At 42.5% G+C, this 19,440-nt stretch overlaps 1 protein-coding gene across 3 annotated transcripts in view; it reads left to right on the top strand.

Annotated features, from left to right (window-relative positions):
- Positions 1 to 3,355: 3,355 nt before the first annotated feature.
- The window catches only part of WDFY2 (WD repeat and FYVE domain containing 2), a 192,238-nt gene continuing 176,153 nt past the window's right edge, over positions 3,356 to 19,440 (top strand). For 2 of the 3 annotated variants that reach the window (XR_011569723.1, XM_070800130.1), the window contains exon 1: positions 3,600 to 3,735. Coding sequence is in view for 1 of the 3 variants with exons in the window: in XM_019971330.2 (XP_019826889.1) it covers positions 3,599 to 3,735 (137 nt within the window). In the remaining 2 variants the exon portion in view is untranslated. Of the gene's footprint in view, positions 3,736 to 19,440 lie in introns of all 3 variants that reach the window. The other variant, XM_019971330.2, reaches the window with a different exon arrangement.

The following is a 19,440-nucleotide window of genomic DNA, read 5'->3' on the forward strand; positions in this document are numbered from 1 at the left end:
CAGAAAGTAAGCATAATTTCCTTGATTCATCTGACAATAGGATTTAAATAACTAGGCTACAGGGTGATCTTCTTCTATAAAAATCTGCTGTTCTCAAAGTTGGAGAAAACTATATGTAAGCATGGGATGAGATAAAAGCACTTTATTAAAAAATTGTACTAGTAAATATATACTCAATTTAAAACATTAAAAAGTTCCCAATTCTTTTTTAGTATATATGGTTAAACAAAATGTCGTTAAGTGACAAAATAACAGATAAAAATAGCAGTTATATAATATGTTTTGGTGTATTTTAATAAATGTGCAAAAATTCGTTTCACAAGTCAGATGGTTTCCAATATTTTGCTTTAAATAAAACCCATGAAAGCATCATAGAATCTGTCAGTAATTCATCAAAAGTAATATTGGATAATAGACAACTATAATTCATATAGCATAAAATTTACCATTTTAAAGTGTACAATTCAGTGACTTTTAGAATATCCATAAATTTGTGCAATCACTATGATAATTTTAAAACATTTTTATTATCTGAAAAAGAAATCTTGAACATTCCTTAGCCATCAAAATTGGTCCCCCTTCCTTCTTCCCCCCCATATCCCCCTATGCTATTAGCAATTACTAATCAGCTTTCTGGGTCTGCAGATTTGCCTATTGCGGGCATTTCATATAAATAGAATCTTACAATATTTAATGACTACTTAACAACATGCCTCCTGATGTGCCAGGTACTATTCTAAAAGGAATACAATGATAAGCAAGCAGACAGTTCTCTCCTTTCCCAGTGTTTCTCTACTAGAAGAGGAAGACTAAAAAACCAGTAAGAAACACACGATTATTTTGGGCAGAAGTAAGTACTGGGAAGAAAATAAACCCAGGTGATATGCTCGGAAGTGCTATGAAGAGGTAGGGTTCATTTGGGAGTGTAAGACTGTTTAAGTAGCTAACATTGGAGCTGAAGCCACTGTTTAAGGAGCTAACGTTGGAGCTGAAGCCTCAGTGGTGAGAAGAAAGTAGCTGAAAGGTGAACCCCGTTGGTGCAAAGACTACCAGGAGGAAGGAGGTTGGTGTTTCTGGGGATTTCCAAACCAGGGCTTGGAAACTACTGAGCAGAAGAGGTGAGCTTGTAGAGTCATTTCATGGTAAGTGCGATGGTAAGGAGTTGATGTGTTTGAATAAGAGGAGGAACTGATCTGGTTTATATTTTAAAACAAAATCCTTCTGGCTACTGCGATCAAAATGGATTGTATGGGTTCAAAAGAAGAAACAGAGAAAGCAGTTAGACTCCATGTGGCAGTAGAGGCCAGAGATTATGGTGACCTAGGGTGGAGATGATACAAATGGGAAAATTCAAGATACATTTTGGAGGTAGAGCTGATAGCGCTTGTTAATGGTCTGGATAGAACTGTGAGAAAAAGAAAAGGATTAAGGATAACTCCTAGGATCTTAGTTTCGAACAACTACATGAAAGATGTAGTAGATTTAAAGCTACTGTTGGGAATGTTTGCAACACCTATTAAACAGTTAAGTGACAATGTAGAGTAGCGTTAGATATGTGAGTTCAGAAATGTGGTCAGGGTAGAGATTATTACTGGAATCAAGAGCATATGGATGGTATTTAAAACCATTGTGGCAGGCTGAATAATGTCCCTTAAATATGTCTATGTCCTAATTCCTGGAAACTTAAAGAACCTATCGTGTATGAAAGCAACTTTAAAAATCTGTCATTTGTGCAACTTCTCTGGTAGTCCAGTGAGGAAGACTCTGCACTCCAATGCAGGGGGTCCAGGTCTGATCACTGTTCAGGGAACTAGATCCCACTAGTCGCAACTAAAAACGTACCTCGTGCCACAACTAAAACCCTGTGCAGCCAAATATAATCTGTCATTTGTAAGTCTAAAAACCACCACCCAAGGCAGGTTTTATTATCCTACATTTAGTAGATGGTCAACTAGAGGCTCAGAGAAGTGGAATGCCTTATTCTAGGTTGCAAAGCTGGAAAATACCTCAACCTCCCTTCAAGTGCCTTACAGAATTTCTATGAAGTTGGAAGGTGGTAAAGAGACAGAGACCTATCACCTTGGCTGTGCCAAAACTTGCCCTATAAGACAGGTATTTCTACAAGGCCCATCCCGTTCTTTGTCCAGCTCTGGCATATTCTTTTTCTCCCCTCCAAAGCCCTTGCCAGCCCAGTCACACCACATAGACCAAGACCATTCCTCAGCCGGATTGATAACTGTGGGAGGGCTAATGGGGTTATCACATAACCAACGACCCCACAAGCCAGGCCCTGTGCCAAGCAACTGACATTCATTCAGTCATCACAATAACTCTCTCCATTGTTTCCAGTGCAAGCTAGAAAGGAAGGATCACTGGGGAATGGGAAGGACCAAGGAGCATGGGTGCCTGAGTTCAAGTCTGTGGGGTGCTATAGGCCTAACTTGAAGCTACAGTTTAATTATGGGCTAGTAACACAGCCATCTAAGAAAACGAGGAGGTTGACAACACAGGTCATCTCTTAAGTTCCTTCGAAGATGCTTGCATGAGGTCTTTTCTTCCCCGACTCCTGGCGCTCCACTATTAAGGGCAGTGGCAGGAGTACAGCGATAGTCCGCTCCACCGAGGGCTGCCCTTTGGTTCTCTGTCTTAGAGGACGGTGCAGGCGATGACTCCGAGGCCACCAAGCTCCCCAGGCCAGGAACGATAAGTAGGCGATAGGTCATCTCAGGACAAGGGAAAGGAAGCTCTGAAGAACTACTACTCCCAGGAGACCACGGGGTACCACTCGCCGGCCCGAGGCAGATGCGTGTTGGGAGCAGCTAAGCATGCTCGGTGGTCAGGCCCCCGCCCCGCGAGGGACAGATAACTCGTGCGCATGCCCAACCTCGCGCCAACACGTTCAAGCTTCTTTCCTTCCTGCGGGATTCTTTTCTTTCCGGCCTCGCCCAGGCTAGCTTTTCCCCGCCCCACCAACGCCCCCTTTTCAGGGATTTTTGCGGTGGGCGGGATACCCCAAGCGCGTTCCCAGGAGTGTGTACGCGCGCGTTCTCGGGAGATGAAAGAGGGAGGGCACTAAACACTGGGTGTGGAAGGTGACCAGGGGACCGCGGGTGACGGAAGGCGCCTGCGCTCTAGAAGCTGTGCGGCGAGGCTACGGGAATGGCGGAGGAGCGGGGCGGAAACGGCCCCAGAGGACTGGCGGCGCACGCGCATTGGGCCGCCGGCGCCCCGCCCACTTTGTCAGTTACCCCTCCTCCTCCTCCACCACCCTCCCGGAAGTGCAGCCGCCCTCGCGCCCACCAGCGGCCACCCCCTGCGGCAAGCCCCGCCCCCATCGGCCCCGCCCCCCCGACTCTCCACCCCCTCCCTCCGGTGGTGGCGCCGGGTTGCAGCGCCGGTCGTGGCGGTTTCGTTGCCCGAAGCCGGGAGCGCGGAGTCGTCCCCGGGGAAGGCGGCCAGGCTATGATCGCGGGTCCCCGGCGGCCCGCTCCGGCCAAACAGAGTCTCTGTCTCAGCTGGTGCCTGCGCTCGAGCGGTCGTCTCAGCCCAATCCCGCGGCGCAGTTGGCGGCGGCGCCCCCGGCGCGCCCCCTCCTCTGATGGCGGCAGAGATCCAGCCCAAGCCTCTGACCCGCAAGCCGATCCTGCTGCAGCGGGTCGAGGGCTCTCAGGAGGTGGTGAACATGGCCGTGATCGTGCCCAAGGAGGAGGGTGTCATCAGTGTCTCGGAGGACAGGTGAGAACCGCTGCCCCCTCGGCCGCGAGCAGGGGCGGGACGGGCCGGCGGTCCCCGAAGCCCGCTTCTGGGGCTGTGCCTCCACGTCGGCGCGAGGGCGAGAGCGCTTGCCCAAGTTTTTATTCTAATGCGCATCCTGCTGGTGCCGATGTCCAGCCGCGCAGTCGCCGCTGCTGCGTGGCTCCGGGACGCGGAGCCGGGACGGTGGCGTTCTGTTGGGGCTTGCTCGGGTGGCGTCCGCCGGGGCCAGGGTGGCCCTTGGACTAACGGTGCGCCGGCCACTGGACCTTGGTCCAGCCCTGAGGACAGTGGAGGGAGAGGGAGGCGCTGCCCGGCCCTGCAGGTGTGTGCGTGGGGAGGATGCTCAGAGCTCTGTAAGATAACTAAGGGGTTTTGAGAACTCTGGTACAGTTCTGAAGGCTCCAGACTGAGGAAAGCAAATGCCACTCCCTTCGCCCAGACATTCTCACCGAATCCAGATCTCCCAGACATCTTCCACTGAATTCAATAAATATTGCAAGTTGTGAAGAGTATCTGGGCTTGTGCCCAGAAGGAGAGCTGACTTCTCTCCTTTGCCCTATTTAAGCTCAAGGGGAAGCTCCTAGAACTTTTGGAGGGACCACTGCTGCAAATAGCTCTGGAGTTCCTTCCCTTTGCTTGCTTCCTTTCTTTTTTTTTTTTTTTTTTGCCTAATTTTGCTTAATTTGCAGAAGTAGAGCCAGTTGTTCTGCCTGTAGTATTCTCCCATGTTTTTTAGACAGTGCTGTTTTTTTGTTTGTTTGAACTTAATGTCCTTTAATATGCAAAGATTATGCAGATGAAGCTCATTTCCAGAGGAATGAAGCTTAAATATAGTAGTAATAGTTTTGATCTGGAATTGTTGCTTTTATAGTTTCAACTCGTATTCTACAAAATGTCATATTGTAGAGGTGTATGACAAGGAGCTTTAGCCTTTAAATGGTAGATAGGTTTTCTTAATGTAAGTTAACATTGTACTGAGGTAAAACATATTTTTTCTTGGTGACTTGTAAAATTTCAGGCAAAGAAAGGCGAAGCAACAATGTGTTCATACCGTCTTTATAGTCATTTCAGTGCTTTGCATGCAGTGTGGTCTCAAAAAATGTGCCTGACAGGTCTATTCATAGCATAGATTCTTCAGTATAATTAGGATGATTACATATTAATGTCATATTTTTCTCTACATCGTACTCCATAAGATGGCCAAATGGTGCCTGATTCACTTCCTATACAGATCCAAGGGAAAATATTGTAAACATACCCCAATGGCAAGCAGTCTGCTAAAAACAGAAGAAATTCATGTGCTGTAATGGAATATATGGATGTAGAAACCACTTGAAATTCACAGAGAAGGCTTAAGAGTGTTTAATTTTTCCACAGAGGCAAAATTCTACTGAAGAGGTTGCTTCTGGACCTAGAAATTCTTTGTCACAGAATTGTGTTTTTTTAAAAGAGAATATATCGATAGACGTCACTTTCCCTGTCTTTAACTACTGGAGATGAAACTGCTCATTCTAATTGCTGTAGGAAATTCATAAGTAAGTTTGTTGAATCAAGTAGGAGAGGGAGAAAGGTAATTAAAACCTAAGTGGCTTTAGTATTAGTTTTGGAACTTTCTACTTTGGAAGTAGAAGTTAGTTTTCCTAGTTTTCTTTTTTTTAAGTGTTCAAAGGGATCTTAGAGATTATTTGCTATAACACCTTCATTTTACGGTTGAGAAAATTTAAGCCAGAGCATTTACCTGCCCAAATTCATGTACCTGGTGGTGAAACCAAGCTTGGCTCCTGGTTTCTGATTTCCATCTCACTGTTTATACTAAAGGAAACAACTTCAGTTGGGGGTACATTTTAGAGTATTTGGAGACTCTGAAGTAGCATATATGAAAGAAAGTGAAGATGCGTTTCATTTGATTATGGGACAAAATGACTGCAGTGTTTAGCTATATATTAATTTTTACTCTCTCAGTTTACAATGTAAGTAATAGAAAATATTTTATAATGCAGTTAGTGTTAAAATAGTAAGTCTAGGATTTTTCTTGATGTATTTTCTTATTACTAAGGTCAACAAGTCTGTGTTTCTGTAGGTCATATAGTCACATGTGACAAGAACTTTGTTAGAGCTCAGTTTCAATCATGGCTTCCATTAAAAGAGAACTGATCTCTATTCTTTCTTTTCAAAAGCTGGTGTCACTGTCACTTGACGTAATAATAAAGATATGAAGATAGAATATTGGATTTTCATCAAAACCTACCAAGCCATTTCCATTTACCACTTCAGCTAGACTCTAGTAGTTTTCATTCCTGAACTGTAAGGTTAAACCACAAAATAATGTCCTAGTTCTGAATGACAGTGTTTCACAAGTCCTTTTGAAACCTTGGTTTTCCTTTTTGACTTCTGATTCCTAATAGCCTTTATGATATCTTTGAAAGCAACATTTTCTATCATTTTAAACAATGTTATTGGTGCTTGTCGTCCATTTATCTTCTCCATGAATTCCCTAAGGTGCTATGTGCGTCTTACTCATTGTAATATCTTAAGGTCTAGTGTGGTGGCCGGCACATAGTAGGCCCTCAATGGATATATATTGATGCCTGATCTTTTTGTTGTTCCTGAAAGCACATCTTAATTATTGTAGACATTTCACTGATATTTGTTGGAATGAATTTTATGAAAACCAATGGAAGTTTTGTGTGAACAGATGTTCGGAAAAGGATTGGACTGGATGGCCTTGAAAGATGCCTTAAGGCACTTCCCTGGTGATCCAGTGGTTATGACTCCGAGCTTCCACTGTAGAGGGTACAGGTTTGACCTCTGACTGGGGAAGATCCCGCATGCCACACCGACCAGCCCAAAGTTTTTAAAAACATGAAGAAAAGGTGCCTTAAAATTTTGAAAGACCATGCATTGTTCATTCATTGTGTCAACAAACATTTAAATGCCTTTCCTGTGTTCCATGCACATATGCACACGTCATTGGTGAAAATGACAAGGTCCTTTCAAGGTGCTCATAGTTTAGTGGGGTGTTGGTGTGTGTGTGTAATTTTAGAAGAAAATAAAACCACAACCTCCAAGATTTAGTTCTGAAAAGAGAATTTTTACATGAGGAAGAATAGCTGGGTTCTACAGCCCTTTTTGTTCCTTAAATCGTACTTACTTTAAGGGATTCTTTTGTTTGGGCTGTAATACCACTTTCACCCTAAGGCTGCTGTCCATCATGGGTTGATAATATTTTAATCTTCAGGACCAAGAGTGGCTGAAAACCCTTATTTTCAGTTCATCTGAGCACAGTTAAAACAGCCTGCAACTTTACTTCATACCAAGGGAGAAAACATAAGGAAATTGAAGAAATGTAAAAATGGGATTTCCCTGGTGGTCTGGTGGTTGAGACTCGGCACTTTCACTGCCGTGGCCTGTGATCAGTCCCTGGTGGGGAACTCTCACAAGCTGTGGCCAAAAAAAAAAAAAAGGAAGAAGAGATAAAAACAATCTGACTTACAAGTATAGATTTCTGGTATCATAAAATAGAATTTGTTCTCAGAACTCACTGGCCTTATCTGAGCCTGTCTTTGCTTTGGTTGTAGCTAGATTCCATCTCCAAAGGATATGCCCAACTTGGGTCCATTGGGCTCCTCATTTGCTGCTTCTGCCTGGACTGTCTTTTCTGAGTGAATGTCATTTTAGCATGCTTTGCTTAGGAGTTTCCTCCCAGACATTTTGGCTGTATTTTGATCTAGACCACTCTCTAGCTTGCAGCTTACCAGGGTGTGTCCAGTGGAGCCTCTTCAGGTATTGAAAGCTAGAAGAGACTGCTCCAGGTGGTACCCAGCCTAGTCCAGACCTTTATCTTTGTAAGTTCTTTATATGCATATCTTCACACAAGTCAACAATCTTAGCATTCACACTGAGTTTCAGTAACTCTAGGTAGTTACTATTAAACAGTTATAGGAAATTGTTTCTTCACTAGGAGTGTATACCCATGCAATGGGTAAAAGTGGGTCAGGTTTTTATCCTATATAAAAGAGATGTGTTGAAGAGGGGATACCACCCAGTGGGGTTGTTGAAGAATCTCCTCTGCTTGTAATGGTTAGAGAAGAGACCAAGGAACCCTCTTCCAGATGGGTATTGCAGCATGAATAGGAGTTCATGTGAGAAAGCAAGGGTGTTGTAAGGGGCATTCTAGCTCGAGGGGGAAAGAAAAATCTCCCCGTGCATTGAGAAGCACTAGAATAGACTGGTTAAGAATGTAGTCAGCACTCAGTTGCTTGGTTGTGTCTGACTCTTTGTGACCTGATGGACTTGAACCTGCCAGGCTCCAGCAGGCAGCTTGAATTCAGAACTCAGCTCTGAGTGTCACACTTTGAGGAATCTGGAAAATTAGTGCCTCCAGAGGAATAATTATGATAGCAAACATTCTAGAAATGAGAAAAGAAGAGAAGCAAAAGGCAAGGGAGAAAAGGGAAAGATATACCCAAATGAATGCAGAGTTCCAGAGAAGAGCAAGAAGAGATTAGAAAGTCTTCTTTAGTGAACAATGCAAAGAAATAGAGGAAAACAATAGAAAGGGGAAGACTAGAGATGTCTTCAAGAAAATTGGATATATCAAGGAACATTTCATGCAAGGATGGGCACAATAAAGGACAGAAACAATAAGGACCGAACAGAAGCAGAAGATATTAAGAAGAGGTGGCAAGAATACACAGAAGAACTATTGAAAAAGGTCTTAATGACCTGGATAACTACAATAGTGTGGTCACTCACCTAGAGCCAGACATCTTGGAGTGTGAAGTCAAATGGGCCTTAGGAAGCATTACTATGACAAAACTAATGGAGGTGATGGAATTCCAGCTGAGCTATTTCAAATCCTAAAAGATGGTGCTGTGAAAGTACTGCACTCGATTTGTCAACAAACTTGGAACACTCAGCAGTGGCCACAGGACTGGAAAAGGTCATTTTTCATTCCAATCCCGAAGAAGGGCATTGCCAAACAATGTTCCAGCTGCCGCACAATTGTGCTCATTTCACAGGCTATCAAGGTAGTGCTCAAAATCCTTTAAGCTAGGCTTCAGCAGTATGTGAACTGAGAACTTCTGATGTCTAAGCTGGATTTAGAAAAGGCAGAGGAACCAGAAACCAAATTGCTAATGGTTTAGAAACCAAATTGCTATGATCTATCCACTGGATCATAGAGAAGGCGGCAAGGGAATTCCAGAAAAACATCTACTTGTGCTTCACTGACTATGCTAAAGCCTTTGACAGTGTGGATCACAACAAACTGTGGGAAATTCTTAAAGAGATGGGAATACCAGACCACATTACCTGTCTCCTGAGAAGCCTGTATGCAAATCAAGAAACAACAGAATCGGACATGAAGCAATGGACTGGTTCAAAATTGGGAAAGGAGTTCATCCAGGCTGTATTGACACCCTGCTTGTTTAACTTATATGGGGAGCACAACATGCAAAATGCCGGGCTGAATGAATCAGAAGCTGGAATCAAGATTGCCGGGAGAAATGCCAACAACCTCAGATATGCAGATGACACCACTCTAATGGCAGAAGGTATAGAAGAACTAAAGAGCTTCTTGACGAGGGTGAAAGAGGAGGGTGAAAATGCTTGTTTAAAACTCAGCATTCAAAAAACTAATATTATGGCATCCAGACCTTGGAAGGAAAGCTGTGACAAATCTAGATAGCATATTAAAAAGCAGAGATAGCACTTTGCCAGCAAAGGTCTGTCTAGTTAAAGCTGTGGTTTTTCTGGTAGTCAAGTTCATATGTGAGATTTGGACCATAAAGAAGGCTGAGCGCCAAATAATTGATGGTTTGAAACTGTGGTGCTGGAGAAGACTCTTGAGAGTCCCTTGGACAGCATGGAGATCAAACCAGTCAATCCTAAAGGAGATCAATCCTGAATATTCATTGGAAGGACTGCTGCTGAAGCTGAAGCTCCAATACTTTGGTCACCTGATGGGAAGAACTGATCATTGGAAAAGACCCTGATGCTGGGAAAGATTGAAGGCAGGAAGAGAAGGGGATGACAGAGGATGAGATGATTGGATGGCATCACTGATGCAATGGATATGAGTTTAAATAGGCTCCAGGAGTTTTGGTGATAGACAGGGAAGCCTGGGGTGCTGCAGTCCATGGGGTTGCAGAGAGCCAGACAAGGCTTAGAGACTGAACAACAACCACAAACATTCCTAAAACCTCTGAGTGACAGAATTTGAAACTCTTCTCTGGATAAAAAGGCCTGAGGGTGTGGTGGTAGGGTGTGATGGAGAAGGCTGTGGGGACAGGCCTGCAGGGGGTGAGGGTAATTGGGAGGGACAGTGGAGAACTGCCACCTTGTATGCCACTTGATTAAGGACCAGTTTAGGAACATCATTATCTGTGTTCTCTGTAAGCCCTAAGGGGTTAGGACCATATGGTGGGTAATAGGGAGTCATATTTGATCTCAGTAGACGGTCTGTCCTCCAGTGTCATCTTGTTCAGTCGCTCAGTTGTATCCGACTCTTTGTGACCCCATGGACTGCAGCGCGCCAGGCTTGTGTGTCCCTCCCTGTCACAGAGGAGATAGCCAATTTGTATATTATGTTCATTGAATGAATTGATGCCATGGCTGATCTATCAATTGCTTAGAATGGAATGGGCCTGAGGAGGTGGTGTGTTTCCTGAAGTAAAGATATGTAAGTTGAACCTGAGAGAAGCTGGAAAGAAAGTGAAATTGGTAGTCACTCAGTCTTGTCCAACTCTGCGAACCCATGGACTATATCTCACCAGGCTCCTCTGTCCACAGAATTCTCCAGGTAAGAATACTGGAGTGGGTAGCCATTCCCTTTTCTAGGGGATCTTCTCGACCCAGGGACTGGACCCAGGTCTCCTGCATTGCAGGCAGCTTCTTTACCACTTGAGCCACCAGAGAGAAGGTTAGCAGCTTACTTTGGGACTGGCTAATGTTACAGCAAGGAATAGGAGTGGGAAGGGGCTGGAATGAGAGAGCTTTAGGATTTGAAAAAGTCTTTAAGGCCTTTTTTTCCCCAACTCTGAACTACTCTAAGAGGCCATGGGTACTTGACTGTTTCTTCTTTATATTGGAGTATAGTTGATTCACAATGTTGTGTTTCTGCTGTAGAGCAAAGTGATTCGTATACATATACATATGTCCTCTCCTTTTTAGATTCTCTTCCTAATGGGTCATTATTGAGTAGAGTTCCTTGTGCCATTAAACAGAGGCTTGACACACTCAAAAATAGAAAAAAGTTTCAGTTCAGTTCAGTGGCTCAGTCATGTCTGACTCTTTGTGACCCCATGGACTGCAGCACGCCAGGCTTCGCTGTCCATCACCAACTCCCAGAGCTTGCTTAAACTCATGTCCATCGAGCTGGTGATGGCCATCCAACCATCTCATCCTCTGTCGTCCCCTTCTCCTCCTGCCAGTAGCAGTAGGTTCTTATTAGTTATATGTTTTATATATAGTAATATGTATATATCAGTCCCAGTCTCCCAATTTATCCCTCCTCCCCTCCCCACCTTAGTAGATAAGATTGTTATCTGCATCTGTGATTCTGTTTCTGATTTTAAGTAGGTTCATTTGTGACTGTTTCTTGAAAAGATAATGTTAAAATATCATTTGTAAATCCTCACACTATTGGCTCATACCATCGATTCTTTTCATTGTGAAATTGTACTGTCTTGGTCCTCTAGTTGAAACCGTTAGTTTCATTTAATACATTGGCTCAGTTAGTTGAGCTCATGGTATTTTATATACCATGCATTTTATAACACTTGAATTAAAATTTTTCAAATGCAAATCAACATTTTTCCCAATGTGCAAACATAGCTCTGAAAGTTGAGGACTTTCTGGAATGATGGTGTGAGGTCTCTAAAGTTGACAAAATTGGAAGCCATCTGAACTGTTTTTTAGTTTGACTAAAAAGGTCTGTCTCATCAAAGCTGTGGTTTTTCCAGTAGTCATGTGTGGATGTGAGAGTTGAGCTATAAAGAAAGCTGAGCGCCAAAGAATTGATGCTTTTGAACTGTGATGTTGGAGAAGATTCTTGAGACGCCCTTGGACTGCAAGGAGATCCAACCAGTCCATCCTAAAGGAAATCAGTCCTGAATATTCATTGGAAGGATTGATGTTGAAGCTGAAACTCCAATAGTTTGGTCACCTGATGCAAAGAACTGACTCATTTGAAAAGACCCTGATGCTGGGAAAGATTGAGGGCAGAAGGATAAGGGGACAACAGAGGATGAGATGGTTGGATGGCATCACCAACTCAATGGACATGAGTTTGAGCAAGCTCCGGGAGTTGGTGATGGACAGTGTGGCCTGGTGTGCTACAGTCCATGGGGTTGCAAAGAGTCGGACATGACTGAATGACTGAACGGAAACTTCTTTTTGAGTATGTCAGGCCTCTGTTTAATGCCAGAAAATTAGTAAACTTTCAGCTATGCACCAGAGACTCATCACTTGCTGCTAGTAATTGCTGGTTTCAAGGTCCCCAAATGGGAATCTGCCCCATGTGATTTTGAAAATGAGACCTTTACCCTGAATTCAGAGCATGTGGCAGTCTTCATGCCAGCAGATCTGTCTGGAAACAGGCTGCCTCTGGGTCTCTAAAGGTCAAAATACAGATTGACTTTTTTTAATATTTAAAAATTTTTAATTGGAGGATAATTACTTCACAGTGTTGTTGGTTTCTGCCATAGAACAACAGGGATCACCCTTAAGTTCACGTATTTCCCTTCCCTTGTGAGCCTCCCTCTCACCTCCCATTAGTTCAGTTCAATTCAGTCGCTCAGTCGTGTCCGACTCTTTGCGACCCCATGAATCGCAGCACACCAGGCCTCCCTGTCCATCACCAACTCCCGGAGTTCACTCAAACTCACGTCCATCGAGTCAGTGATGCCATCCAACCATCTCATCCTCTGTTGTCCCCTTCTCCTCCTGCCCCCAGTCCCTCCCAGCATCAGAGTCTTTTCCAATGAGTCAGCTCTTTGCAGGAGGTGGCCAAAGTACTGGAGTTTCAGCTTTAGCATCATTCCTTCCAAAGAAATCCCAGGGCTCATCTCCTTCAGAATGGACTGGTTGGATCTCCTTGCAGTCCAAGGGACTCTCAAGAGTCTTCTCCAACACCACAGTTCAAAAGCATCAATTCTTCGGCGCTCAGCCTTCTTCACAGTCCAACTCTCACATCCATACATGACCACAGGAGAAACCATAGCCTTGACTAGCCGGACCTTTGTGGGCAAAGTAATGTCTCTGCTTTTGAACATGCTATCTAGGTTGGTCATAACTTTCCTTCCAAGGAGTAAGAGTCTTTTAATTTCATGGCTGCAGTCACCATCTGCAGTGATTTTGGAGCCCCCAAAAATAAAGTCTGACACTGTTTGCACTGTTTCCCCATCTATTTCCCGTGAAGTGATGGGACCAGATGCCATGATCTTCGTTTTCTGAATGTTGAGCTTTAAGCCAACTTTTTCACTCTCCACTTTGACTTTCATCAAGGGGCTTTTTAGTTCCTCTTCCCTTTCTGCCATAAGGGTGGTGTCATCTGCATATCTGAAGTTATTGATATTTCTCCCGGCAATCTTGATTCCAGGTTGTGTTTCTTCTAGTCCAGCATTTCTCATGATGTACTCTGCATAGAAGTTAAATAAGCAGGGTGATAATATACAGCCTTGACGTACTCCTTTTCCTATTTGGAACCAGTCTGTTGTTCCATGTTCAGTTCTAACTGTTGCTTCCTGACCCGTATACAGATTTCTCAAGAGGCAGGTCAGGTGGTCTGGTATGCCCATCTCTTTCAGAATTTCCCACAGTTTATTGTGATCCACACAGTCAAAGGCTTTGGCATAGTCAATAAAGCAGAAATAGATGTTTTTCTGGAACTCTCTTGCTTTTTCTAAGATCCAGCGAATGTTGGCAGTTTGATCTCTGGTTCCTCTGCCTTTTCTAAAACCAGCTTGAACATCAGGAAGTTCACGGTTCACGTATTGCTGAAGCCTGGCTTGGAGATCACTATGGGAAAGCTGCTCAAGGAGGTTCCCTAAGGAGGCTCAGCTTCCAGTGATCCCCGAACTCCTGATGATTCTGAATTTCCTACTTAATTTACACGATCAACGCAGATTCTATCCAGGGCCTAAAGATCTTAATCAGGGTACATTCATCTGGATGTCGCAAGGTAAGGGGAGATGTTTTGAGAGACAGTTTGAGAGACAGTTCTGACTCCTAAAATGAAGCGTCTGGGATTGTGAGATCCTGGCCAGCTATCTTGTATTTCAAGTGTTACTAAACTTACTTTGAAACAAGAAAAATAGGCTTTAAAATATCATAGGGCAGTAGCAGTCAGATAAGACTTTGGAGAGTTGATCTTTTTCCAAGCAAACGAAATCAAAACTTTAAAAATGGAAAAACTGTTTTTTCCTTGCTCAGCATCTTCCCCTGGCTTAGTTTTCACTGTGAATTTAGCTTTGAGAGGGAGAGATTTTTTGTTTGTTGTTGAAAGCCATTTTGATGTCATTAAAAAGTAACAGCTTTGGAGAAATTAAAACAGTACCATTTAGAAGTCAGTAAAGTAAATTGTGATTTAAGACTATGTTAAGTATTGATCTACTGATACCTGGAACCCTAAACTGAAAAGTGAAAGTGTTAGCTGCTCAGTTGTGTCCAACTCTTTGTGACCCCATGGACCAGACAGCCCGCCAGGCTCCTCTTGTCCATGTAATTCTCCAGACAAGAATACTGGAGTAGGCAGCCATTCCCTTCTCCAGGGGATCTTCCCGACCCAGGGATCCAACCCAGATTTCTTGCATTGCAGGCGGATTCTTTATGTTTGAGCCACCACTCTAAACTGAGTTATATGCAGAATTACTTACCTGAAAAGAAAATGTCCATCAAGCCAAACTTTTTTTTTCTCAACTACAGTATCAGAATTTGATCTCTGATTCCTCTGCCTTTTCTTAATCCAGCTTGAACATCTAGAAGTTCTTGGTTCACATACTGTTGAAGTCTAGCTTGTGGCATTTTGAGTATTACTTTGACTAGAGATCAAATTGCCACTATCCATTGGATCATAGAAAAAGCAAGAGAATTCCAGAAATACATCTACTAAAGCCTTTGACTGTGTGGGTCACAATAAACTATGGAAAATTCTTAAAAAGAGATGGGAATACCAGACCACCACCATACCTGCCTCCTGAGAAATCTGTATGCAGGTCAAGAAGCAACAGTTAGAACTGGACATGGAACAACAGACTGGTTCCAAATTGGGAAAGGAATACGTCAAGACTGTATATTGTCACCCTGCTTATTTAACTTATATGCAGAGTGCATCATGTGAAATGCCAGGCTGGATGAAGCATTAGAATTAAGATTGCTGGGAGAAATATCAGTAACCTCAGATATGCAGATGACACCACCCTAATAGCAGAAAGTGAAGAGGAATTGAAGAACCTCTTGATGAAAGTGAAAGAGGAGAGTGAAAAAGCTGGCTTAAAACTCAGCATTCGAAAAACGAAGGTCATGGTATCCGGTCTCATCACTTCATGGCAAATAGATGGGGAAACAATGGAAACAGTGACAGACTTTATTTTCTTGGGCTCCAAAATCACTGCAGATGGTGACTAAGTCATGAAATTAAATGATGCTTGCTCCTTAGAAGAAAAGCTATGACCAACCTAGGCAGCATATTAAGAAGCAGAGATGTTACTTTGCCGACAAAGGTCTGTCTAGTCAAAGCTATGGTTTTTCTGGTAGTCATGTATGGATGTGAGAATTGGACTATAAAGAAAGCTGAGCACCAAAAAATTGATGCTTTTGAACTGTGGTGTGGGGAAGACTCTTGAGAATCCCTTGGCTAGCAAGGAGATCAAACCAGTACATCCTAAAGGAGATCAGTCCTGAATATTCATTGCAAGGACTGATGCTGAAGCTGAAACTCCAATCCTTAGGCCACCTGATGCAAAGAACTGACTCCTTGGAAAAGACCCTGATGCTGGGAAAGATTGAAGGCGAGAGGAGAAGAGGTCGACAGAGGATGAGATGGTTGGATGGCATCATCGACTCGGTGGACATGAGTTTGAGTAAGCTCTGGGAGTTGGTAATGGACAGGGAAGCCAGGCGTGCTGCAGTCCATGGGGTCACAAAGAGTTGGACATGACTGAGGGACTGAACTGAACTGAAAAATTGTTTCAGAGGTGTAAGCAACAAATAAGGCCAAAAAGGAAAACAGAGTCCTCTACTTGTCTCTTGCCAGGGAGTGTTCTTTGTGCTCTCATGTGTCTTTAATTTAAGGAATCTTGGAAAAGAACTGAGACTGGGAGTCTGATCCCCGCTGAACCCTGCATTGACCTTGGGCACCTGGCATTTCAACACTGTAAACATTAGTTCTCCTTCTAGCAAAAGAGAGTGCAGCCTGGCTGTGAGTATGGCGCTGTGATGACCCCACATCGGGATGAGACAAATGTAAAGTCTCCGCACCTCCATGATCCTAAAACCTGGAGCCGGAGAAAGTGTTCAGAGGGGGCAGGCTTGCCACGGGCTTTATGAGATGGTGTAAAATGATGCTTTCCGGAGTCTTTGGCTGGTAGCCGTCCTTTATTCCTGGATGAAATATTAAAGAGGCGTCTGTTTTGTATCGATGCCTAATACCTAGTTGAACTGGATTCTCTACATTCTTATTTCCAGATGAATCCTTCAGTTTGAAATATCAGTACTAAACAGTTTAATCCTTCAGTTTGAAATATCAGTACTAAACAGTTTAGCTCTGAGTGGTTTTCTGGGCCCTAAGTCAGGTCCTGAATTGCCTAGAGTAATGCTTTTGAAACTTTTTGGACCATAAATCATAGCAAGAAGTATATTTGCATTTGCTACTGGAGATTCATAGACAGGGACATATAACACACATGTATAACCAGAACAAAAATTTGGTTAAATGGTATCCTTTCATTGTGACATGCACACTGATATTTTGTTTTGTCAGAGCCGTCATAAAATCCTAGTTGTGACTCATGCAGATGATTTCATGACTCAGAATAGGTTGAAAACACAGTTTTTTTTTTTCTTTCTTTAAACTGTTTATTTTGTGTTGGGGTATAGCTGATTTGTGATAGTTTGAGGTGAACAGTGAAGGGATTCAGCTATAGATATACATGTATCCATTCTTCCCCAGGCTCCTCTCCCATCTGGGCAGCCACATAAAATTGAGAAACTGTTGGAAGTTTTGTACACTCTTTGTCTGTATGTAGTTTTGGTTTTCTAGGAAATGGAAAGTTCAACTCAGGGACGTTTACCCACCAGCCTACCTCACCCCTGACGTGTCTTGCTTTTCTGAATTTCCATAGATTAGAGAATTGACCTTGTCTCATTGGAAGCCTCCGGGTCAAGAGATAACTAACTAAGCCCTTTCAGCTGAAAGCCAAAGAGAGTTCAGAAGAAACCAGGAGTGCAGCAAATTGAACAGCTGTTGAAGTAGCTGTGTTTTGGCTTCCTGTGATGTGTTCATTTATTACTGAGTTAGGACTCAGAAATGATACATCTCATCTAAGTTATGAAAGTCAGTACTAACCTCTCTATATGACTGACTGTGCTTTTCTTTTTAGCTGGGTGGATATACCTGTGATATGGAGTTATTGGGGGATTTTATGTGTTGTCTATTAGTTATTAAATTTTTAATCTTTTCCTCAGTTTCTAAGGATCAGCTTATATTTTAAGTAATTACTATAATTACTTAATCCTCTGAAGGGTGTTTATATTTTAAATAACCATAATAAAGAATAATCGCTCATATATCTCTCAGAACAGACTGTGTCGTATGTATTTCCCTCTAGCAGTTTTCCTAATGTAACTTTCAAAAATAGGACTGTAATCATACACTTTTCTGTTCTTGTCCCCTACTTAAAATTGTGCCACCAGGTCCCTAGTCTTTAATCATTTTAAGTGGCTGTATATCTTTCCTTCAGTATTCACCCATATTTATTGAATGCTTGTACTATATGAATTTGCTCCTGGAACTCACCATGAACAAGACATCCTACTTTTGAGGTACTGACTACTAGGGGACAGCATTGACGATTATCCAGCACCGACTGTCGGCTGTTTGTTTTCAGCTTTTTTAAATGTTATGATGAACCTTGTTGTGTGTGGAGTTGTTTTTCCTTCCAGATTTTAGGTGATTTCTTTGGGAATAATTGTAAGAAGATTGCCATATTGCTTTCTGAAAGGCTTGTGCCACTTTATAATATTTACAGTGACACAGGAAGTATTCGTTTTCCAAATCTGAACAGCCACTGGTATTATTATTTAAAATTTTGGGGGAAGGAGGTTAAATTGGGAGATTGGGATGGACATATGCACATTGCTATATATGTAATAGATAACTAATAAGAACCCACTGTACAACCCAGGGAATTCTATTCAATACTCAATAATGACTTACATGCGAAAAGAATCTAAAAGAGTGAATATATGTCTATGTGTAACCGATTCACCTTGCTGTACACCTGAAACGAACACAACATTGTAAATCAGCTGTACTCCAATAAAAAATAAAAAATTTCTTCACAATTTACTTAATAAATTATGGCACTTCATTGATGTTTAATTTGCGTATTTGGAATGATTTATGAATATTTTTCTGTTTGCTTGTTTACTTGTTAATTTTTCCTTTTGTGAATTGTCTGTTCCTGACCTCTGTTTCTCCTGGTTCTCCTGAACAATTGTTTTGTTTTTTGTATGTATAGATATATTTTATAAATATAGTAAGAATACTAACCATATCTCTTTTATATATCCAGATATGTCTTATACTGTCCTGTTAGCCTTTTTATTTTTTATATAGAAAATGTTCAGTCTTATTTAACTATCTATCCTTTTCTTAAATTGAAATTTCTTCCATCATTCCTAATTCTTTACCCAGAGATTCATTGAATATTCATTTGTCTTTCATCCTAGTCATAATTTGGTGAAAATATAACTTTTGATGTGTTTCTTCTTTTGTATGTTTCATCCGCATGGCTTATTTATTTTACCACTAGAGATTTGTATCTCTTAATCTCCTTCACCTATTCCACCCTCCCCACTCCCTTACACTTTTAATTATTGTAGCTAATGAGTTGTTCTTGCCTCTTTGCCATTATGTTTCTATAATAATAGCTGGACTTTCTTTAGCCTGGTCTGCGAGTTAATGGGAAAAGCATCATTTGGCTCTTTCCCAAACTTCAGGATTTCAGAGTCTCTTTCTGCATCTGTGAATTGAGAACAATGATTCCTCTGAGGATTGTTGGGAGGTTTACATGAGATGACATTCCTGTAGCACCTGGCATTGTACCTGGAGCATGGCTGGTGCTCAGTACAAGTTGGTTTTATTTTTTATGTATGGTACCACCATGCCTGTTGTCATGGTTTCATTAAGGCTTGACTATTTTAAGAATCGCCTTGGATACACAGAAGTGGGGCTGTGGAATTTTTGGTGGTTTGCTTTCTTATGGTTGAGTCCCTTTGTCTTTTCTCTAGATGTATCAAGGTGGGTTACTCTGTCATCTTTTTACTGCCACTTCCCAAGCTTGTCCTCCCTGAAAGTCAGGGGTCAGGGGAGGTGTGTGGCTGGTGGGTGGCGGTCCTGTGTTCTCTTTTGCAAACTTTTCTCTCTCTCCATTTGCCATCTTGTTCTGAAACGGTGTGTTC

The sequence above is a fragment of the Bos indicus genome, chromosome 12 (assembly GCF_029378745.1).
Source record: "Bos indicus isolate NIAB-ARS_2022 breed Sahiwal x Tharparkar chromosome 12, NIAB-ARS_B.indTharparkar_mat_pri_1.0, whole genome shotgun sequence".
NCBI classification, from domain to species: Eukaryota; Metazoa; Chordata; class Mammalia; order Artiodactyla; family Bovidae; genus Bos; species Bos indicus.